Source organism: Ambystoma mexicanum, chromosome 9 (assembly GCF_040938575.1).
Source record: "Ambystoma mexicanum isolate Mex_15411 chromosome 9, UKY_AmexF1_1, whole genome shotgun sequence".
NCBI lineage: Eukaryota > Metazoa > Chordata > Amphibia > Caudata > Ambystomatidae > Ambystoma > Ambystoma mexicanum.
Genome location: NC_090931.1, coordinates 797429241 through 797453314, shown reverse-complemented (window position 1 = coordinate 797453314; position 24074 = coordinate 797429241). Strand labels below are relative to the sequence as shown.

Sequence of the window (24074 nt, the reverse complement as noted above, 5' to 3'; positions counted from 1 at the left end):
TCACCCAGAAGTGCGCAGGAAAACCTGAAATAGGCTGCCAATCCACTTTTGCCTACGTCAGTGGAAAAACAGGAGACCACTGCCAAAACCCATCATTTGGCTGCCCACAGAGGAAAATGAAACTATTTGAAAAAGCAGTCCTGCATTGCAAGAGAAACATAGCTGTTCAAAAATCGGTTTGTCCTTGGCTGTGGAAAGTGCAAAAATCTTGGTTCTCAAACATCACAAGAGACCCAACCTCCTTGTTGGGTGTGAAACACCACTCTATATAAAGAATTCACTTAAGCACAAGGTCAGCAGAAACTATTTTATCCACATTTAAAGATGCTTGCTTGGAAGAATATGTCCAAAATGGGCGTACTACCGCTGCACGCCTGTCAGAAGCTGGCGATTACTTAACCTGTCATTCAAACCGATACATGAAATCAAAGTATGAAAAGGAAAGACTTGCTATCAGAAGCAATTAGGTGGATACAATTCAAAACTATTTTAAAAAGGCTGGAATTATGAGATTGGTGGATATATTTGTTAAATGTAATTTGTATTTTAGGACAAGATTATTTTTGACATTGTTAAAAGTTAAAACCAGCTACACTGAGCTTCAAAGACATTCCACACCTCCCAAACAAAGGAATCTTTTCCCCTGCTCTCTGCTAAGGAACTGGTAGGGAAGTGTGAAAGGAAAAGGGAGGAGCACTTCAGCCTGTTGCTCTGCTAGGAGACAAAAGACTCCCTTTTACTCAAAGGAAATGCTAATTCGGGTGTAGGCTGAAACCAGATGCCAAAGTCAGAGAGGCCTGGGACTGCTCTCTAGCCCAGCCAAGACCTTGGGGGGCGGAGACGAGCAGTTTGGTCTATTCAGAAAGCACAGACAATATCTTTTTGGAAAAAGACTTATAGAAAATTGTGCCGAACTGGTAAAAATATGGAATTTAGAGATTAAAATGAATATATTGCTCACAAGTAGAAACTACTCTGGAACTTGTGCGATATTCAGAGACAGAATTATCAAAATGTGGACTTTGTAGCAGTTGTGATAATGTTAAAAATGTGAAACTTTACAGGAATATGCCCAGATGGTATGTGCATGTATGTGAAAAAATTGGTACAGAACCGACACTGAGCAACAGACCAAAAGCACAAAAAACTCATTTATGAACCGGAGCTCTCCAGAAGATGGGACTTTGACGGATGCGTGCCTTATTTAATTTGGGATGTAAATATGTAATATTAGCAAGTTGGTGTTATGAATATTTTTATGAAAAATAGATTTCCTAGGTAGAAACAAAGGGAGGGTTCTCTGGACCATAAACAGTGTCACTGACACTTTTCAAATCAGGAGAGAGGGAACCCTCTGACCAATCAGTTTCCTAGAGGGTGGGCTTAGTATAATCAGCCTACCCACCCACTTGAGAAATACATAAATATGGACTGTTCAGGGCACAGAGGCACACATTCACCCATCACTGATCTACTGGCGAAGCGCTCTGAAGGAGAATCCAAAAATAAAAGAACTTGACAAAAATATATAAGTAAGGGTTCCAGCTGGGCATCTCACGCTAGGCATCAACTTAGGTGGAGTGCTGGGTTGAAACCACACAGATTGGGGGCTTGTTGCGGGATTTCTGGATTAGCTATATCACTTGTGACAGCTTAACACAGTGTGCTAACTAATAGGATACATAAATCCTGTTGGGCTACCACGCTGTGTTACACTGTAAAAGCACCGGTCAAAGGGGAACGCTCTAAGGAAACGGTCTATGTTGCAAAAATAAAATACAACTTCTGTAAATCAGGAAGGAAATTAATATTTCCAGAATGGCAACATTGGTAGACATCAATATGGCTAGAGAACACCTTTTGCATAAGTTATTTGTGAGAGGTGAATGGACAAAGCAGGATCAGAATGTGTGGTTGCAGGCAATCATACAACAGATCACTGCAACAGGGTTAGCTACATGGAAAGACCAGGGTCCATTACATGTGGCCCTGAGCAAACTATATATGGCCCCCAAGGCCAAGGATGAGCAAAATAAGATTGCCAAGATAGCGCCATATCTATATTTATCTATTGGAGCCATACAGGAGAAAAATGCTGAAGGCCAAGACTTCGCAAGTAGGCAACTGATGGCGTTAGAAAAGGCCCAAACTGATTTTGACTCTTCTGAGCAGAGGCTGCAGAGGAGCCAGGAGTCAGAAAATGAAAGCAGGTAGTATATAGTCAAAATAAAAGGACCTGGGTATCCTGCAACAGGAAGAGGCAAAACAGGATACCAGAATTCTGGCCTTGCAGAAGGAGTACCAAGAAAGTTTGGACTCCCTACTGCAGAGCCAAAAAAAGCGGAGCAACAACTGGACTTCAACAGGGTATGCGCAGAGCAGGTAGTCACCCTGTAAAGCCACCTAGATAGAGAGAAGGCAGAGAGCAACAAATTAATTCTGAAAGACCTAGACACCCAGGCAGAGTTTGATGAAAAGCGCCAGAAAGCTGGAGCGCTTCAAAGACAGAGGGACGACCTGGCGGCATAGAGGCAGGCTCTGCTCAGGAAAGGGAGACCTTAGGCCAGGAAGTCTGTCACTTAAAAGGAAAAGTAGAAGAAAATCACCTGGCCCTTCAGGGACTGTGTGACCTCCAAAAAGAGCATGAGTGTTCGAGCACACCAGGAGGGTGGAAGATGCTCTGGCAAGGAAGGAACAGGCCAGTCTGGCCCAGTACTCAAAAACCACCAAGGAAGCAGAGGGAAAATGAGGCTCTCTGTGAGAACAATGACAGGCTCCACAGGCAGGTAGCCATGCAGGAGAGACTGATAAGACTAGTAAGGCTTTAATTGAGGAACAGAAAGCTCAGGTTCTTGCATGGTAACAGGGAGCAGGGTGACCCAAACCAAGAAAGCCAATAAGGCAAAAAAGGGCCTTGCTTAAGGACCCCTTAAAAAAAATAAAGGCAATAAGGAGCATCATCACGCTATGATAAGAACGCCAAATATTATTTGGGAGCACTTAGAGCTCTTTGAGCAGATGGAAAGTTTCCATTTGAAAGACAGCAGTAGCTGCATTCAGTATGTGAAATGGACCTTCTCACCAGAATACTCCAGTTTCTTTGCAAGGCTGGAGGACCAAAATCATTCTAGATGGTCCTCCTATAGGGCAGCCATCTTGAAGCATTTTTTGGTACATACAAATCCTCAGGCGGCTCGCAAGGCAGCCTACAACTTGCAATGTGGGGCGGATCAGGCCCCACAAGAATGTGTGCAGGAATTAAAGTGTGCCTTTGTGCAGACTACCAGAGGGGTGCGCACGGACAGCAAAGAATTTGTCAATACTTTTTTCCACGCTCTACCAAAGTACATCATGACCCAGCTAGTGAGATTTTCATGAGTAAAGATCACTAGACTGGGTCATTGAACAGGCCACCCTAATCTATGAGGTGCAAAAGCCCATAGAAAACAAGAATACTCAAAAAAGCCCCAAATCAACCAACAACGCTGCTGCTGCTAAGGTGGCAGAGGTGAAGGTTGCCCCTATTTTAGATTTGGATATGGGGGGGCCTAAAAACCAGTGTGCACAAAATCAGAGCAATCCCAAGCCCAGAAGGCCCTCGGACCAGTAACAGACAGGTAGTCAAGGAGGTAGTCCCACAAATGGGATCCTCACTCGCCTGACTATATAACGCCAGGTCCAAAATATGGCATAGGATCTGGGTCGCATGCTGAGGGCTCAACAGAACCCTCAGATGAGCATGCCGGCACAGAATGCCTCAAATTCTGGACCTGGCACTCCAGAGCAATGACGGGGAAGAACCCCGATATCCCACCGGTTCCCAGGGAGGAGGCACAAGGGGAAGGGGTGTAAAGCCTTGTAGGAAGTTTCCTTCCCCACTTGTAAAAAGCCCCTGGAAACCCAGGAACCGGAACCAAAATATCCTGCCCCTGAAAATCTGCCACCCAAGGAGCAGAAGCGGGGTAGGAGAAAAAGAACCCAAAAAGACCCATTTTGAGCAGGAGGTACAAGTCTTCCAATTTGAAGGAGAGGGATCCTCAGAGGATCCCGGGAAAAGGATCTTCAGAGATGGGGCCTCCTCCCAAAGAGAAACGGGTCCCAAAGGATTCAAATCCAGACTGGGTAGACGTGGGGATTGAGCTAGCGCCGCCCATCATCCAACCCCAGAACCAACATGAAAATCCCCTGGTTCAAACCCATCCTGGTGACTGCCTCCAAAGGGGGGGGGGGGCCCGACGACCCAGAACCAGGGGAACTCAAAACTTCTCCCATCTCTAGTTGCCACCTTTTCTTTTCAGATTCCCTAGACTCCCCACAGAATTCTGCCCAAATCTCTTCTCTCTCAATGTCCAAAACTAGAAAAGTAACCCACCAGTTGTCCAAAAATTTACATAATCTGTGCCCCCTTGCGGAGAAGGAGGGAAGATTCTATGCCCTGGTACAAATACAGGGGCTGGGTACAATGTTGGTACTGGTGGACACTGGATGCCAAGCTACCCTTCTGTCCAAAGCGGCCTTTAATCAACTGAATTCACGAAGGGGGGAGAATTATCAAATTCCACACCCTTCTTCCTGGACAACTTCAGAACTTTGACGGGAAGGAAATTCCCGTCGAGGGGACTGCGGATTTGGACATTAAAATTGGGCGACATAAGGTGAAGCACCCGGTCATAGTTGTAACTCCAGAGGGCACCCCTTGTTTACTAGGGAGTGACCTCCTGCGAAGGTTGTCACCCCTAATAGACTAAAGAAGTTCCTCTGGACCCAGACTAGCCTACCAATAAAATTAAGTGTGTCAACCTTGTTTAAAACGGCACCTGCCACATGGTTGAACAAAAATCTGACCAAGTAGAATTTCACTTCCAGAATAACCAAATCCCAGACGTGACAGTAACGGCAGTAGGACAACAAACTGGTGATTGGGGGAGGTGGGGGGGGGGGGGAATCTGTTTCTGAAAATCAACCTTCCTTCCAGTTTAAGGTGGTATTCCACACTGGAAGGAAACACTGAAATTCTTTACCAATCCACAATCAGACATTCCTACTCCTATAGTCCAGAAAGATGAGAAATCAGCTCAAAGCTTGGCTGATATTCAGCAAATTGGAGAGCAGTTCATCCTTGTTCAGTTAAATGAAGGGAAGGACTGTTCGCCAGAGTGTGTGAACAATGGTAAGAGCTTCATCAGAGCTTCATCAGCAAAGCCATGTTCCGCCAACTCCCAAAAGATCCAGCCATTCCCACATTCAAACTGATAGACAAAATGGGAAATGGATCTGGAAACACCCAATTCCAAACATCTCCTGCCAAGCATGTGCATGCTCAAAATCTCCATAGGCAACAAGAGCATAGTCCATAATTGTTGGGTCGTGCGAGACGTCACTGCCACCCTTTAGGCAGTGATATTCTCAATCGCTTTGCCATTAGTTTGGACATAAACTTCAAAGCTTGGTCCCGATTAGCAGATAATCCCATGGGCTTGATGACCGAGAGACATTTAGGTCAGCTCAACTGCTGCCTTATGCAGTTGAAATTCAGATTGGAGAGGAAGTCACCATCCCAGAAAGGATCAGACAATTCTCCCTGGAAGTGAGTTAAAAGGACAGAAAATGAAAAACCCTGATGCCTATATTCATTTAAATGCTTCTCTTCAACAGCAAGGGTTGGGGGTAAACCCAACACCACTAGTCAATATAGAACATACCATTCCAACATTCCAATAGATGTGGATAACAGCGACTTAAAGAGTATCACTAGCCGCAGGCACCATTATTGGAATGGCGGTTGATGACCAACATTTTTCCATAGATTTAGGCAATTAACTGTTAGGACCAATCCCCAAGGACTGTTTTGACAGTGATGACAAACCAACACCAGAGAGGATCTTTACCCGGCATGGGGGGAGGGGGACTTCCTGGTGTTCACGTCCTGCCCTTATGGTAAGGAAGATGTGACTTGTGACTTCAGGAGGGATGGTGATTTTCCAGGTCCGCGAGGACTGCCTTCCCCCACCTGAAGCCACCAGTCCAAATCATCACTGTGACCAGGGACTTCTCCACCCAGCTGGGGGAGGCCGCTGAGAGCAAAACCAGAAGTCTTTCCAGGCTTCATGCAGATGGTTGAAGTCAACCTAGCTGATGCCTGAGAGACTGGAGCAAAGGCAAAAATTGAAACGGGTTTTCTTGAATTTAAGATCTTTGCGGTGGACTCGCATGACTGGTCGCACCGACATCCACAATTCCCATAGACCCAGGCATGACTCGTTTGTGAAGCAATATTGCTTGCCTCTCGCATCCATGGAGTCCCTTACTGTGGGATAATCCGTTCAGTCCACAACACCTTCAATAATCCGGTGCTGGGGATATTGAAGCCAAACAGCCAGTGGAGACTCTGCGCCGACCTTAGGGAGCTCAAACTGGTCATTACTTCCCGATGGCATCTTCCCTAGATTGAGCAAGGGCTGGCCCAGATGCAGGGGTAACAGGTATTCACTGCAATAGACCCGACCAATGGATACTGGACTACCTGTCAGTAGGGAGGACCAATACAAGCTGGCCTGTACCTTTGGGGCAGCAGTATACATGGACCCAGACTCCCTTTGATACATCAACTCCAGCAATTAATTCAACATTTTTCTACATAAGGCCATGCCCGACCTGGGTGAGAGGAGTAACCTGGCCTATGTAGATCTCATCAAAAGCTCAACTGTGGAGGAACACATAGCGGAGATCTGTTATGTTCTGACAGTTGAGGGCTGCCGGAGCAAAACTTTCCTTTCAGAAAGCACAATGGTGTAGAACCCATGTACATTTCTTGGGGCATGAGATTACTCCTCAGGGTCTGTCCCCAGGAAAAAAGTGAAAGCACTCCAGAAATTGAAAGACCCCACAACTCTGCGGGAACTAAGGAGCCTTCTTGGACTGACTAGTTACAGTAGAAACTTCATTGAGGACTACACAGATCACAAGACCCCTGATTCAAACAAGCTGAGGCAGTAAGACAAGAGAAGCCTCACAAGCACCCTGTCTAGCTTACCGTCAAAAACAAGGAGTTCTTCTTGGAGATAGGGTTCTCTAATACATGCTTGACTGCAGTATTATACCAAAAGCATGACATGGTCAATAAAGTAATCTCCTATGCGAGTAAAGCTTTATCCTCTGGAGAAAAGATTCAACGATCGTGAGAAGGCACTCCTGGCAATGGTGTGGGCATTGAAGAATTACCGCCAGTTTATCCAGGGGTAACACATAGTGGAGACTACACCAGTGTCTGCAATATCTCCAAAGTGACAGAATCCGGGCTGGAAATGTAATTCCCAAATTACATTTAGGATTCTGTCAAGGCTTTCCCGTGGAGTTCAGATATGGCCAAAACAAGAGCCTCCTCGCACAAGGTCTGGCTGACTTGCATGATTGTGCCAGAGAAAATTGTGTCGAGGAAGAGTCCAAAAATAAAGTACAACATGGAGGCATACCTCAATTCCCCACACAAAGCCATTGAAGACGACAAGTGTGAGGGACTGCCCACTGTATGTGGATGGATGCTCTTACCATGTTGACAGCAACGGGGAAAAAGAACTTGTGGCCGGTGTAGGGAATGCCCAGGGTGAATGAGACCCCAGAACCCTCTGCTGGGTACAAGATTGGTCCCCGAAGTAGTCAAGTGGCAGAGTTGATGCTGTGCCTCAAGCCACCTTCACCGCTGTCCAACATCAACTCCACAAACTGGTCATAAACACAGATTTGGATTATGTACGGAGCGGGTTTGTGGAGCACCTGGTTAACTGGAAAAGCAGAGGCATGCTATGTGCCAACAATAAACCCTTGAAACATGGGAAATTAATAAAATATTGATCTGGTCACCTCGAATGGGATGACTGTTTAATGGAAAAAGATCCAAGTGTCATTCCAAAGTAGAGGGATCAGACAAAACTGGAAAGGACTTAGCTGAACAGCTGGCCTAAACTGGAGCCATCCAATGGGATCTATTTGAGATACAGTCCCTACTGGGGGAGATCCAGGTCACTGCTATCCCTAGGTCCCAGACAAATGCTCACAATGAACTCTCAACTGCACAATGGAGTAAGGAGACCCCAAATGCTGATTTGATTACAGCTCAAAAATGTGATTCAATAATTGATAAAGTTTTATCAACACATTGAGGACCCTGAGAACTTTCCCCTGACGGATACTGGTTACATGGGGAAAGAGGACCTCAGTGTTTCCCTAGCTGGCCATGATCAGTGGATGGTCCCTACCTCATTCCGAAGCCTGTTAATTCACACCCATGATGCCGCCACAGCCGGTCATAGGGGGTTTCATACAACACTTGAAATCTTGAGGTTGCATACTAGCCACACATTGGGCAGGACCTCGACCAATACTTGAAGGGGTGTCTTGTTTGTGCACAATCAGCCGACATCCCTCACACACTGTGCGCCTCTCCAAAAGAGGGGGATGACACTGCCATGGTCAGATTTACAAGTCGATTTCATTGGGCCCGTGATTGCTCCTCTAGGGGAAACAAGTACATGTTGACCGTGACATGCTTGTTTACTAAATGGGTGGAATGTCTCCCGGCCCCAAATTGCAAGGCAAAAACAGCAGCTGCCCTGAGCAACCACATCTTTTCGCGCTTTGGACTACCCCCAAAGGATCGAGTCAGACCGAGGTAGCCATTTCACCAGCCAAGCAATGACAAAGATGTGGGAGATACTTTGGGTCAAAAGGGAGCTACACATTTCTTACCGGCCAGCCTCTAGTGGTGCAGTAGAGAGATACAACAATTGAGCATATTAAAAAAAGTTTGTGGCAGATTCTGGGCCAAGTTGGGATATTCAATTACCTCTTGTCCTAATAGCATATCCCTTCATCTGCAACTAAAATGTCACCGTTTGAGCCAACTGGATGCAGGATGGTGCTACCGCATCTGCCCTACAGAACCCAAGAGCAGACATTGATCAATGCCTCCACAACTCATGAGTATGTTGAAAAGAAAACACCTTCAACATGCTTTTGCCTATGCTCAGCGAAATCTAGAGAGATCTGCAGACAGCATGAAGACCCACTATGACTTACAAAGACACCAGAAAAGAATACAATGTAGGAGACCAGAGCTACTTATACAATTCCCAAAGGAACCAGGCCAAACAGCGCACATTTCTGCCTACCTGGAGGGGTCCTTTTGAAATTGTCGACAAAATCTCACCAGTCGCCTACAAAATCTGCATCGCAAAGGCAGTTTGGCAGAGGGGGGGGAAGATAAGTGGGTACATATTAACTAAAGTGTTGCCATCCTAGGCACACTCTGCAGCAACTGGAGGAGTCTTTTGGAACCCCAGAGGGGGTCACTCCAGCTCCTTAGAATCCCCACTATAAAACATTCCATATATAGTCCATAATTTACAATATAAAAATGTGTCCCAATTTATCAAAGGGTGTGTGCGCCCCACTACCTTAATAGTGGTGGGGAAATGTCTACAAAAAAGGACTGGGTGAGAACCTGGGTGAGAACCGGTCCATCCGCCCCTGATGGAGGAAAAGATGCTTTGCCATTTTTGGAACCAAAAGAGATGAGACTGACATCCCTGTCTTGCGAATTTCCCATTGGACGATCAACCCCAAATCGCAAGAGGGGGAGGCTTGTGGGATGTTTTGTTTTAACATTACTGTTCACCGCTTGCATCAGAAACCTCAGAATGGCCGCTGGAAACCATTATGCGTGCAAAAATCACCCAGAAGTCCGCAGGAAAACCTGAAAAATAGGCTGCCAATCCACTTTTGCCTGTCAGTGGCAACACAGGAGACCACTGCCAAAACCCATCATTTGGCTGCCCACAGAGGAAAATTAAACTATTTGAAAAAGCAGTCCTGCATTGCAAGAGAAACAGTTTAATCCGTTTTCCTTAGCTGTGGAAAGTACAAAAATCTTGGTTCTCAAACATAAGAGATCCAACCTTGCTGAGTGAAACTATATAAAGAATTCACCCAAGCACAAGGTCGGCAGAAACATTTGATCAGAAAAAAATCCACATTTAAAGATGCTTGCTTGTAAGAATGTCAAAAATTAGTATAGTACAGCTGCTCACCTGTGTCAGAAGCTGGCAATTACTTACCCTGTCATTTAAACTGATACATGAAATCAAGTATGAAAAGGAAAGCCTTGCCATCAGTAGCAAGAGGTGGATACAATTCAAAACTATATTTTAAAAAGTCTGGAAGAGATTGGTGTATTAATGTTACAAATGTAATTTGTATTTTAGGACAAGACCATTTTTATTGTTAAAGCTACACTGAACTTTAAAAACATTAAACACCTTCTCCAAATCAAAGGAATCTTTCCCCCTGCTCTCCAAGGAACTGGTAGGGAAGTGTGAAAGGAAAAGGGAGGAGCACTTTCGGCATGTTGCTCTACTAGGAGACAAAAGACACCCTTCAACTCAACTCATGGAAATGCTAATTAGGATGTAGGCCGAAACCAGATGCCAAAGTCAGAGAGGCCTGGGACTGCTCTCTAGCCCAGCCAAGACCTTGGGGGCGGAGACAAGCAGTTTTGTTTATTCAGAAAGCACAGACAATAACTTTTAGAAAAAGACTTACAGAAAATTGTGCAGACCTGGTATAAATATAGATTTGAGAGGTTATTAAAATGAAAATGTTGCTCACAAGTAGAAACTACTCTGGAACTTGTACAATATTCAGAGACATAATTATCAAAATGTGGACTTTGTAGCAGTTGATAGGTTAAAAATATGAAACTAAAGGAATATGCCCAGATGGTATGTTCATATATGAAAAAATAGGTTCAGAACCGACACCAAGTAACCGACCAAAAGTGTGAAAAACGAATTTGTGAACTGAAGCCAATTTGGGATGTAATTATATATTAGCAAGTTTGTGTTATGAATATGTTTTATGAAAAATAGATGTGGGTAGAAAAAGGGGGGTTCTCTCTGGACCATAAAGTGTCACTGACACCGGTTCCTTCTCAAATCAGGAGAGGGAACCCTCTGACCAGGAGAGAGGGAACCCTCTGACCAATCAGTTTCCTAGAGGGTGGGCTTTGTATAATCAGCCTACCCACACCCCCTTGAGAAATACATAAATAGGGACTGTTGAGGGCACAGACATTCACCCACCACTGATCTACTGGTGAAGCACTCTGAACGAGAATCCAGAAATCAATGAACTTTTGACAAAAATATATTGGGTTCCTGCTGGGCATCTCACGCTAGACATTGACTTAGGTGGAGTGCTGGGTTGAAACCACTTACAGGGCAGTTAGCCTAGCACATAATGACCAGTCGTGCGCACTAAGCCCCCCCCCACCCATCTTAACATCCTAAACAATGCCTCCTCATCACTTTTAGCTTATACTGAGGGCGTGTGCTGGATCTCCTCAGGTGAATTATTCCTGGATGCAGGTTTGACTGACAATATACTGTCAGGTCCTGGTGATTATGCGTTTCTTTCCTGCAGATCAGTGAATGGGCAATCAGGGTCGCTGAGAGAGCTGAAGGGCAAGTTTATCAAGTAGGACTGACACGAAAAGTGGCATCTAGATGGAAAGGCCAGCCTTGCTCATGGCGTCTAATAGAAATGGGTGGCTTAGTGATTGCGATAGTACCCAGTGGCTAACTTCCCTTAAAATAGAAATGTGCATGGCGATAGGTCACCCGTCAATAGGGAAGTGAATGTGTGATAGTGAGACAGGTAACAGTGCAGAGCAAGTGTGGGAGGGAATCATGGCAATGTAGGCGATTATGAATGAGGCAGTGCAGAGGGTAGTACCCAGAGTGATTTTGGTTACTGTGCTGTGGATGGTAGGAATTTTCAGGATGACAGCCTCACTGAATTCGCACCGTTCAGAAGAGGGTTTATTTGCCTTCATATATTAGAAAGTTGGGGTGACTGACGGTGCAAAAGTTGTGCACAAAAAGGTGACCGTTAAAATGATTGTAGGTATTTATGTAGCTATATGAATGACTGGAAGTCATGGGGCTACTTATGGTGTGTCAACCTGCACGGATGTGGAGGATTGGCAGAATTTAAACGGACACCAGACTGGTTAAATGGTGGTGTAATGTACCATGGTGTGCAAGGAGTGAAGGAGACTGGAACATATGTTTTGTTTATATAGCGCTGATACACAATCGTTCCACAAGGGAGGAACAAGGGAAAATACAAAACATTCAGGCCATGAACAAGAACAACTATCGTACTCGGCCCAGCAACATTTCAGATATTTCAAGTGCTTAGGAAGAGAATGGGAACAGACGGGAGACTATTAGTACATCTCTGGTAGAGCCGGAGATACGAGGGAGGACAGAAGCGCCAGCACTGTGCTACAGCGACGGTGCTTTGGTCAGTCTGCCGGCAGGTGCCGTTCCGCCCGCCAGGGTCAGAACTGGTGGGCAAAACGGCACTCCCAGCAGACGCAGCATTGGGGGGGGGAAATCAGAGGGGATGGGGGTACAAGCAACGCCGATGTGGCAGCACAAAGGCCTGCAGCCTCAGCCACCATCTGCCATCATTGCCTCAAACTCTTCCCAGTAGGCAGTTCATTTCCACACAATTCCAGACGGTTCATACATAAATTGAAAGATGATTTGCTCAATTTCCCCAATTACTTAAATCGGGAGTTTTGAGACCCATTGCCATAATTATCAATTAGAAGCCTCTGAAATACACTTCAGTAAATGTGTTCCATTTGTTCAAAATGCATTAAAACAAGGGCCCAGTAAAACAATGTGGTCTTGGCAGATCATATCTACTGCAGTGTCCTCCAATGGTATCCATTGTGATGCAACGGAAAGGCAGAATGGTCATGCCCATCTCACCATACTTCGAATCAAGTTGTACACAACACGGACTTAGAAGCTTGGAAAAGTTTTAGAATTCCTTACTTTTTGTGCAAAGTGTTTCCCATACGTTCGTTCACCCACAATGTACCTGGAGCAAAAGGACCTAGGAGCATACACGCAGGAACAGAGTAAAGCCGTACATGTTGCTGATAATGTGGTTAAACCTCACGTATATTGGGCATTCCCCCATTTCTTTACCATTTGTTTTTCCGCAAGGCACCTTTTCGAATTCCTATGGTACACATTAATAGCATCACCCCCTCAAGATCTATACATAGGTTGTATTAAAAGATATGCTAGCCATTATCTTCCTACAATAAAGTTCTGAATCAATCCTATTCAATTTATTTTCTGCCCAATTGTGCTTCCTGGATATAAGTACCATTTGCATGCACCACCAAGTCACTGCACAAACCAAGTCCGCATCATACATACAAAAAGTACATTCTCATTGCCCTATACTCGTTCAACTGGCCCCAAGAGTCAAAACACTAGTGTGCAAACATTTTTCAGGCAATTTAGGTGGGTACAACCCGCCATTTCATTGGAGAATAACGCAATACCACGTCTGTCTGTGCAGACCAAATACCAGCACCGATATTAAAGTTACTATGCACCAATATAGAATAGGTGGACAGTATTAACTAGTCATGCCAAGCCATACAATTGTTTAATAGTTTATTGTTCTATTTACACAACTGTTCATTTGCAACTAACGCAATTGTATCATAACATACAAACGTAAAGGTATCCATTATGCAATGTGTGGTCATCGCCACATTCAAGAACTAAAATTGCTATCATGGCCGCTCAATTGATAGTATAACCAATCAATTAAGTGATCAGACCAACATGAAATACTGCTGCATACTGTTTGAGGAATAATGATCCTATACCATCCAAACTAACGTCCCAAATATTCCAAGACTTGTAATAGCAAGAGGTTAAGAAAAGGTACTTTTATTGCATCCATTTTCTAATACCAGAGCCAATAGTCAGAATGTTTTAAACAAGGTATGGTACAATTGTTACCGTAGCAGTTAGAACGGACTGTAAAAAAACATGCAAAATGGTTGTACACAAGTTTTAACAAAGCACCAACTAGACAAATATGCAACAGCAATGTATATTCCAAACATCATAAAAGGTGTAAAAGCCACCTATTCACTAGGCACGGTTCACAGGAGAAAAAAAAAGGTGCTGTCCACAAATGCAACCCTAACTTAGGGCTAAATCGAGGAATCTTCTTAATTCATGCTTCAATAGCGACCTAAGAGAAAGCAAGTGACATGTATTATTACCGCTACAAGATTACAAGTGAGACCTTGTAGAAAAGAAAAGGCAGAAAAGAACTTCGCTAGTTTGATGCAATTTTTCTGTGCACTAGTCCGATTTAAAAGCTATGCAACTTCACAGGCAGTGCCACTACACCTTCCCAAGTATTAACAAGCGTTTACCCTTCGTATTTCTCAGGTGTCAGACAAAAATATACATTCCGAAAATTGCCTTTAAAATGGATGCAAAGAGCCATTTGAAAAGGTGTACCATGGGAGAACATGACAAGATCTCCGCATGTGATGCAGCAACAAAGGATACAGAAGGCACTGCGCGGTAAGTGCCATAACATGGGGCCTAACGTACATGCAAATTAACATGATTGTGGCACTGACACCATTAAACCCAGGAGACGATAAAATGAGAGGTCAAGTAGATAAAGAACCAAACCCAGTATATATACACAGCAGGGCATGCAAGTATACTGAAAACAAATTATAAACGAGGAACCTGACGTAAAAAGCAAACACTCCAACTTACGAGGCGAATAGGAACGGGACCTGGAGCGAGACCTGTATCCACCCCTGCTGTAGTAAGGAGATGGGGAACGTCTTCTGCTGAAAGAAAAAATATGACATCAATTGACAAAAAGCTAAGCGGTAGCATGTCACAAACCAGCTATCAGCAACACGTTACTTACCTATAAAGTAGCTGCAGATGGCCCTTGCAAATGGCCGAATTTCAGTGAAATTGTGTAATAACGGTAGGTTACAAGTATTCGTTTTAAAAAATGGTAGGAGCAAAATTGTATCAATATATTTATGCATCGTGTAACGGCACTACAAAATAGCGCAGTCCAACGCAAATTCGAAAATGCAAATTGTAAAAAGAATCCACAAGATGTGGGGGTGATGGGTGAAAAGTGCATGCTATAGGGCGCTGCGGGGGTCCTCCCAGCATATATGGTGTGAAAGGGTGTTAAAATAAGCCCTTTCGGGTTCGCAATAACGGCTGCGATATTTTCAGAACCGATTGAGCAACGCTGCACAAGCCTACATGCAATCAAGAAAGCTGCAAGTCACTGAACCAGCGATTTGACCCCTGGAACACGCTGCATACAGCAACAACCGAGGGCACGGCAAGGCAGCGTAACCTTTCTTATCTGTGCACACCATTAACCAAAAATTGAAGGAAGCTGGTGTAGGACCAGAGTGTGCGCACCTGTAACAATTAAAAGGTTAAAACTTTGTACAACAGGTGGCGTGTATGTCCACTTCCCAAGAATAACTGCTTTGACCAAAGTGTAACGCTTATCAGCACCTGCCCCACCCCACGAGCATGTTAAGGCACGGACAGTCCGCGACATACACACGAACCCATACAGCGTCCCCCCCCCAAATGCCACCAACTAATAGGTTGCACCCTTCTAACAAAGAACACTATCCCCAATGACATGTCTATAGGATTGCATCACAAATCTAATGCAGCTCACCACACCTGAAAGGATGAGTATGACAGCAACCAAAGCGTGTCATTGAAACATGCGTGGTACTCTCCCACCTTATACACGAGAACAAGTTAGACCTTTGGATTACTGTCTCGTTACTAGGGAGACCCAATACCGGCACCCGGGAACTGAACTATTGAATGCCACTACTGTACTCCCCTCACCCCCAAAACATTTAGGTTGGACGAGACAGGTCACTATCAATACGGTGGAAACCGTCATTAATGCAGTTCCGGCTCTTTAAGTCAAATAGCAACCTAAATTCAAAATTGAAGTTTTCTTTCAGCAGTGACGTAACTAGGACGTTTTGCTATTTATATTCTATAAGCACAAGGTAAGGCATAGCCTTCCGCACCATGGCAGGACACTTCTCGATCTATAATAGGCCAACGCATATTTCACAACCACAAACCTATCGGAGGAGGTTGAAATAGCGCAACTAGACTACTCCGTGTGAAAAGTAACCCGCAAACGTTTCTATATAGCAAACGTGTCACATGAATAAACGAGTCATCGAGTAGCTATCTAGCCATTGGGCCAAGAACCAAACGAGGGGCATGTTTCAGGGGACTATTGGTTTAAATAAGACCTGCCCGGGAGCACTCAATACCACGACAAAAAAAATAATCAATGGTATGTAACCTGGTTAAGGGAGTGAAAGGTCAAGCGCTGGAGGCTTTCCACTACAACAATGTATCCCTCTAGTGTTGCCAGCTGCGTTTACGCTGTCTGACGTGCACATGTCAAAGGTTTGTCAAAACGAAAAGGAAGAACTTATCCAGATTTCCACGGACATTACACCAATAAATTAGCATTGCTCATTAACACGTGTCCTGGCATCTTCAGTTTCAAAAAGCTACATGAAGCAAATGTTGGCTCTAAGCTGAAACACCGAACTATAGTGTTGTAGCCATGTTCGGTGCCAACTTCACCTTGCCTAGCATACCTTGAATACTGATCTCTGTCTTGGCCACCTCGCCACCCTCCTCCGCCTCCTCTGTAAACACAAGCAAAGCATGGTTTAATTTACATTTTAATGTTCAGAATACATGGAATCATTAAGCAACCCAATTCCCGAAAGCAAGAAAAACAGGGCCACGTGTTAAATCCAAAGCACTGCTCACATGTGTTACTACAATTGTGTACTATTAATACAAAGCCATAATCCAATAAACACCTTAACTGCAGCAAGGTGGTTTTGAACATAACTAAAACCTGATTACCGTAGCTCAAATTTACCTTCAAGGGAGGATATGCAGAAAAGGTCAGGATAGTCCAAGACACGTGAGCTAATGAGCAAGCTAATTCAAAGCAAAATTAAGGCCACAAAATCCACATGTAAACTGAAAGGCCTTAAAGGCACTCATGTGTTCCACAATTCCAGCATTGCCAACACTGGCCCATTTGTCGCCAAGTTGAGATCGAACTGACAAATCAAAATAGTAAACCCTACCCAAGTGCCGAGTGCTCAGTTTAATACCAAACACCAAAAGCGGCATTAATGTGCACCCGACTCCATGGGCCACACAAACATCTTGCAGCTGTCAGAAAATATTGTCTTCCAAAGTCTAGCCTCGTTTATGTAATTAAGGCAAACCTGTAGGATGATCTGCTGCTGTAATATTCACGGTCATCGTATCCTCCTCCTCGTTCATATCCACGGTCATAGTAATCTCTGCGACGATTGCTGCCACTAGAAAACAAACAAGAGCATGCTGAAAATGTGCCTACGAAAGGCCAATTGCATTACACATTTACGTGCTCAAGTGACGGCCAGCTTATATACCCAAGGCCACTAGGTCGAATCGCAAAAACGGCTTAATTCATAGCCTTGTGGCCAGTTTTAGGAGCACGGTACAGATACAACACTTGTAAAACCAGGCACGGTTTGCCGAAATAAAAACAGCCTTAATACTCACTATGTTGGTCTCCCCATGTAGATACCAGGTGTGGGTGTGTGAGGTCTTTTAGTAATTGAGAAATCTACACGAATCCTTCGGCCATCCAACTCCATGCCGTTCGCACGCTCTTTGGCCTATAAAGGGTAAAGCAAAAAAGGGCTAGGACCCAACACGCAAAAACAGAGCAACTAATTTACTGGCCGTAATAGCAGAGGGCTGTGTTGCTAAGAGTAATAGTTTGAATACTACAAGCTGAAATTCAATTGTGCGTGGCCTTTGTAACGTTCACCCACTACTCACAGAATTCAGTTCTATTACATAAGCCGTTTAAATACCTTACTATCAATTTAGAAATATCTAATTGAAACAAGCAAATGAGTGGCTGACTGGAGGATACAAGAGCCTGCATACATTCGCTTACCTCCTTGGCATCCTCGACGTTCTCAAAATAGACAAATGAAAATCCCCTGGAACGTCGCGATTGTTGATCATAAACAATGGACACATCGGCAAGTGGCCCGTACTTTGAAAAAACTTCCCGGAGGTCTCGCTCAGTGGTATAGAGGCTCAAGCCAAACACCCCCAAGCAACAATTAGGGTCTGGATTTGCCTGCGAAAACAATTCAGAGCAAAGCATTATAGATATGCTCATGCAAATCAACATGTGCGCCACTTCGAGCCAGCATGCAAGCCAGTATTTAAGTCAAGCGCACGAACGTTAAATTAAATGGTATAACAAAGGGTGCGAGCAATGCAACAGAATGTAGTCATACAATTACACTCCAATATCATATGCAACAGTACATCTTGTACCATTTCGTTACCCTCGGTGAGGGATGGTTAAGGTTCCTTTTAAAATCAAAACTTTTATTAAAGTATAATTACCATCCCATTGAGGCTCCTTACCCGATCTACAGAGGAATCACCACTTCTTTTGTCACCCCTGGAAGCAGATTTTGAAGTCCGTTGTGTCTATGGAGAAGATTAAATGACATGTAACCAACGTGGATATATTAAAAACAAGCTGTAAAAAACGGCGATCGCAAAGAGGGCAAAGAAATTGCATATATAATTCCGCCAAAGGCGCGCAAAACGCGTGGTGACTTCACATTGCCATTAACATGCCGGCGAGGTAACGAGCGTCTTGGGGCAGAATTATATGTTGCGATTTATCCTTGCACCGAGGACAGCAAGTTACCTAGGATTTGGAGACATTTCCTGCAACCTCAGCCCGCCAGTTGTGGCTAAGAATCCTTTGCCGAGCTGTACGTTCTAGCCCCCCCTCCATGCAACCTTTAATGCCCGCCCTGCCGTTCCTCATGCACCTCTGGTGGCAGCGGTAAGTCAACATAACATCCAAGCTACCCTATTAACATCAACTCAGTTGCAACTATATACACCCATATAGTCTCGGGAGGATAGAAGAAACTGCTTTGAGCAAATTCAACATGCTCGCCTCGGAAGCAAGATGGCACGGAGCAACAGGTTCGATCCCGGGGTCCGCGCTTAGAAACCTCTGGGTATTAAGCGCGTTATAAATAACCTTATATATCTGACCAACCCGCCGATGCATTCAAATTCGCTGTATGGCACTAGACAACACGAAATGCACTTACTCTGCTTCCCGTATGACGCCTGCGGCTGGACATTGGAGAATGGCTGTGGCTGCTGCGGCGCCGTCTGTATTCCCTACTACTATAGGATCTGCTTCTGGACCTTCTGTGGGAGCGCGAACGAGTGCGCGATCTTGTATAATGTCGACGAGAGCTTCTCCTCGATCTAGACCTAAAATAAGGTTACACAATGTTAACAGCCTTACAACAACACACGGGGAGAAACAGAAGTGGCTGGTGTCAAGATTTACCCGGAGCCATAGGGAGTCATGCACGTTCTTGGAAAGTTATATTCACATTGGTATATGGCATGTTCGTGTTCAGTTGGTTTGGGGGAGCCAAAAGTAGCTCCAAGTATCAAGCTAACCAAGGAACAGATCCCAGCAATATCGAACCCCCGATGGCAAACTCCCATGCATCTTCCCTATATTGAGATGTTAAGACTCCTCTACAAAAACTACCGCTGTCACGCGCGCAGGGTGTATGATGGAGCATGCCCATTAGGAATGCAAGCCCAGCTACATATACAGTCTGAAACGAACTCCATCCAGTGCTAGTTATGATAGTTTAGAATGTATCGACAATAACATTGCTTGGCTAAAGTTGACTAATTACCTCGAGTCAGATCTCGACCTGGACTTGCTTCTGGAACGGTCTTTCGATCTGGAACGGGCAGGGGAGTGGCTTGCAGATTTACCAGAACGCCGTGCACTTGCGCTCCTAGAAGCGGAACGAGACCCCTACGTATGCAGACATGGAAAGTGTAAACGCACATACCCACAGAACAAATGCTTTAACTAACCGCTTAAGAAATGAATAGCAAGCTACAGTGAAATAAATGCCGAGTTAATTTGAATCATTTATCTGTGGGCAGTTTAATTACAACTGCCTGGATTTATAAACAATCCTAGAAGAAACGTAGCCCTGTATTAACGTTTCTTGTAAAATAAGATGCATGCATAAGTTCAGCATAGTATACAGGGACACATAAACAGACTAGTAATTACTTAGCGTAGTGCTTTCTGATTCCAGAATACTTCTTATCTTAACTTCATTTCTATTTCTTTTCTTCATTCTTCCGTTTCAAATTCTGACTTCTTTTCATCTTCCCCACTTCACACAAATTTCTTAATATTTTATAAGAGGGACTTCTGGTTTGATAATTAGCATGCATTCTTTTTTCAAATTTCGGCTTCACTTATTTCTGAGCTTCAAATAATTCTCATTTATTAAACTTGTCAAATGACGACTTCTGCATTTTCCTTCTTCAATATTAACCTTAATAGAAAAAGAACAGGATGAAAGTTTAAATTTCTGGGAAGTAAAAATGCCAAGCTTGGAACTAAAAACGTACCAGTCCAGGGCTTGCGGCAATTTCCCCTTCTACTGCACATGCAGCTTACTAAATACAGATTAACAGCTCCATCAGAGTGAACTCTTTAGGACCATCACTCTAGAAACTGATGCGTAGACAGTATTATGTGCCTGCAAAAAGTGGCCGCCCGGAAAGCCACACCCCATTAGCCATTAACAATATTTCCAATTGAATTAATCCAATAAACCCCGAGGTTACTATGAAAATGGACAATCAATGTCATTGAATTTTACGCATCCTCTGGAGGAGTGACGTTCTGTAATTTGGCAACGTCCATTTTTCAGTGAGGAACACTTCCCATGCCAAACATTGAGTAAACCGTGCAAGCCCCCATTTCTGTGTTGGTGTGAATGTTAGGCAATACTTCAAGTGACAATTGTTCTGCAGAGATGATGTTCGGCAACTTAAAAAAATAAGCAAATCAAATGAATTACGTTAGAACAGCATTTGGAACATTTCAAAGTCCATGTTCAGCTATTCGAATTGTACAGCAAATATCAGACAGCGTAAATGACGAAATAACCAAACGTCAATGTACCAATAAGAACATTTGCGTGCACAGTTCGTTAAAGCACAGGGGACATTAATCGTTTCTGATCTACACTTCTCGACCTAAGGGGGGAATAGCGGAGGTCAACCATGCAAGTAGGTAACTAAAATCTTAGGACGCTACACTACTTTAAATCGAGCTGTGGTATATTGAAGTGGTATCCATCTGCAATATGCTATCCATTTCCGCCCAGATTTACACGCAGTCAATTGCCCAGACAGACCCAACAAATGAGCAATCGCTCTGGGAACGCCAAAATACGGGTGGGTGAAGACGTCGAAGTTACCCAAATGTTACAAAAGGTCAAAGCGAAAGTCGAGAGTGCGCCGAAATTTGGTTAGGCTTTGACGGGGAAATACTAGCGCCACATGCGGTCAATTTGAGTGGATTGTATGCTTGAACAAGCGGGACGGCGCTCAAAGCGCATGAGCAACACCCAGTGACAAAGGCCTGCTCGTAAAGGCTAACCCGACAGGTAAACACCCAAAACGTAACCAACACCAAGGCATTGAATGGCGCCAATTCGGCCAATAAAAGAAAGCGCACATTATCGGTTTGAATTGAGCACTTGTATTTCTACAGTTACACCTGAAAAGTTATCCACCCCATATATTAACTTTACAAATCGTGCCGTTAATATTTAACGTAAAGTCAGCACGCAAACAATTGCATCATGGCAGCTACTAGTAATCTCTAAATATTCTTTGAAATATTTGAAGGCCATCTTCCACATTTGCAGGAAAGGTTTTCAAAACTTGATCATATGGGAAATTCTATAAATATCTACTGGTAATCTCGACCGAATTGATCATGCACACCTTGTTCAGCGCCCCGTAAACGCGGAAAGCAGTAAGTAAACAGCTCACAGAAAAGTTCAATAAAAAGGCACTCATTATCCGACACCCATTTTGTGAGAGCGCCCCTTCTGCGTCCAACTCAAAATGGCGGACAGGAAGTGACACAAACTGCTTTCCGGCAGCCTCTGCATGGCGACGGCCATGTTTTAGACGCATTTCAGCGAGGCCCAGAACAAAGCAACTACGGTGTCCGTATCCTCACAAAACATCGAGTCAAAACGATCCAAACATGCATCGAATCACACCCCTGCGAGTGCGAGCAACCACACGAGAACACGCACGCAGATTAACTGATCCCGATCGGTATGATAAACGTTCACTCCCCATTGCTAATAAATAGTTACCACCCCCACCCTCAAACTTAAGAGCACCCGTGCAACCCCAAAAGGTAAATAGGTAGCATTCCCCCATAAGGCAGTCCTCGAATTTGAAGAGCACCCATGTATCCCAAAGGTTAAATCGGTAATTCCCCCAATAAGTTCAGAGAACTACGCCACTGCACCTACGGGGTGCCTATTGTCAGATATAAAGTAATTACGGCCCGCATGAGGTCACGTCCTATCAATTACCCGTTCGCAGTAAGCTGGCTCGCCGCTGTCGCTCATCTTCCCACGCCGAGCACAGGTTAGCACGTCCGATCTCAACCGCTACAGCGCGCGCTCTGGATCGGTAGGAAGTGACGTACATATTTATAACCTATATCAGTGTCATAGAAAGAGGACGTGCGTACGTCATAAACACAACGCCCAGCGCCATGGAAAGGGAAGAGGAACCACACGTCGAACGCGGAAAATGCTACGGCTGTTAACGTCGCCGAGGTAACGTGAAATTAACAAACAATTGTAATGTATTTCTAACTTGCATGTAAAGTTAGGAAGTTGTGAAGAAAACTATTAACGTTAAGGACATTGATGTTTCTATTTCACACAAATTAATTTAGAAACATATTCCTTTTGAATAAAAAAAAATCTGTTATAATGTCATTTTAACTGCTGAGTAACAGCAACCGACCAATCAGTACCACATGGATCTATTTGTGATAAGCTACTGAGAGATGCAAGTCTGAACGTCATTCGACATCATATTCAGAAGTTCTAACTGCCATACATGGCAACATTCAAGTGCGGGGATGGTTTCCACAGGGAAATCAGGAGTTGTACGTCTGGTTGATACTAGTTCCCATCTGAGAAATGGACCATTGGTTAGGGCCATTTCTCTGATGGGAAATAGCTGCTTCAGTGTGAATAGGCTAGTTCTATGTCAAGACTGGAGGCTCAGATTATGATTCTCTCATGTACCATTTCTAGCACCATTAACTGTTACTAGCGCTTGTTCTTCTTCTTGCTGATAGATTTTTATCCATCAGTGGTGATTTTTGGATACCGAGGATTGAGCCTCATTACTCCATCTTCTCTGGTTGACTATGTAGTCGTGGGTTTGTATTCTTCTTGGTCTGTGTGGTCTTGTCACAGTAGGGCTGGTTTCACAGGGTCTTCGCAGTGATGGGCCACGGGTAGCGGTCGAAGGGGTTTGCAGTGGTGGCAGTGAGTCTTCTGATCAGAAGGTTCGGGTTCTGATCCAGTCCTTGGCAGAAGTTCTTACTCAGCTTCGCTAGATGTTCGTCCAACACCTCGATGTCCAGGTCTCTGTGAAGGTCTGCTATCCATGTGAAGATTGGAGCTTCAGACGATATCCGCAGGGCCTTGTTCTGGACTATCTGAAGACTCTTCCGGTGTCACTCATGGCAGGTCATCCATGCTGGGAAGGCATACGTCAGGGTTGGTCTGATGATCGCCTTGTAGACGATCTTTGTCCGGAGGGGCATGGACTTGCTCTTCAGGAGTGGGTACAGAGCTGCCATCTTTCCTGTTGCCTTTTGCTGAGTATTCTCGATGTGGCTTTCCCAGTTGTGTTTGCTGTCCAGGGTCACGCCGAGGTAGCAGCTGCTGCTCTCCCATTTGATGATCTCCCCGTTGAGGCTGATGTGTGGGTGCTCCTTGATCTTCTTTCTGGTGAACAGCGTTGCGGTTGTCTTGCTGGTGTTGAGTTCTATCGTCCAGTCGCTGTACCACTTCGCAATGGTATCCAATGAAGCTTGCAGGTTCTTTGCCACTTCCTTTTCGCTGAATGACTGAG

The 24074-nt window shown here is 44.5% G+C and overlaps 1 protein-coding gene across 10 annotated transcripts; it reads right to left on the bottom strand.

The window, feature by feature from the left end:
• Window positions 1-13524: 13524 nt before the first annotated feature.
• TRA2B (transformer 2 beta homolog) lies at window positions 13525-22629 on the bottom strand. 10 transcript variants are annotated; one of them, XM_069615760.1, is made up of 11 exons: window positions 22508-22629; window positions 20164-20434; window positions 19772-19896; window positions 19160-19328; window positions 18450-18515; window positions 17965-18153; window positions 17562-17677; window positions 17240-17335; window positions 16589-16639; window positions 14676-14752; window positions 13525-14130 (listed from the first exon to the last, which is right to left on the bottom strand). In XM_069615760.1, the coding sequence occupies exons 4-11, from the start codon at window positions 19190-19192 to the stop codon at window positions 14120-14122; spliced, it is 639 nt and encodes a 212-aa protein (XP_069471861.1). In that variant the 5' UTR covers window positions 19193-19328; window positions 19772-19896; window positions 20164-20434; window positions 22508-22629; the 3' UTR covers window positions 13525-14119. The 10 variants fall into 10 exon arrangements, with proteins under 10 accessions (XP_069471861.1, XP_069471852.1, XP_069471853.1 ...); XM_069615751.1 differs by lacking the exon at window positions 20164-20434 and having other exon boundaries at window positions 18429-18515; window positions 22508-22626; XM_069615752.1 differs by lacking the exon at window positions 20164-20434 and having other exon boundaries at window positions 14676-14749; window positions 18429-18515; window positions 22508-22626.
• Window positions 22630-24074: the final 1445 nt, after the last annotated feature.

Bases quoted from the DNA above. Each gene is read 5' to 3' on its own strand.
- TRA2B (XM_069615751.1), bottom strand. From the start codon at position 22,543: ATGAGCGACAGCGGCGAGCCAGCTTACTGCGAACGG. The intron at 19,897-22,507 runs GTAATTGATAGG...CTGCATACGTAG, and splicing joins AGCCAGCTTACTGCGAACGG to GGGTCTCGTTCCGCTTCTAG. The intron at 17,336-17,561 runs GTGAGTATTAAG...TTTGTTTTCTAG, and splicing joins TACATGGGGAGACCAACATA to TGGCAGCAATCGTCGCAGAG.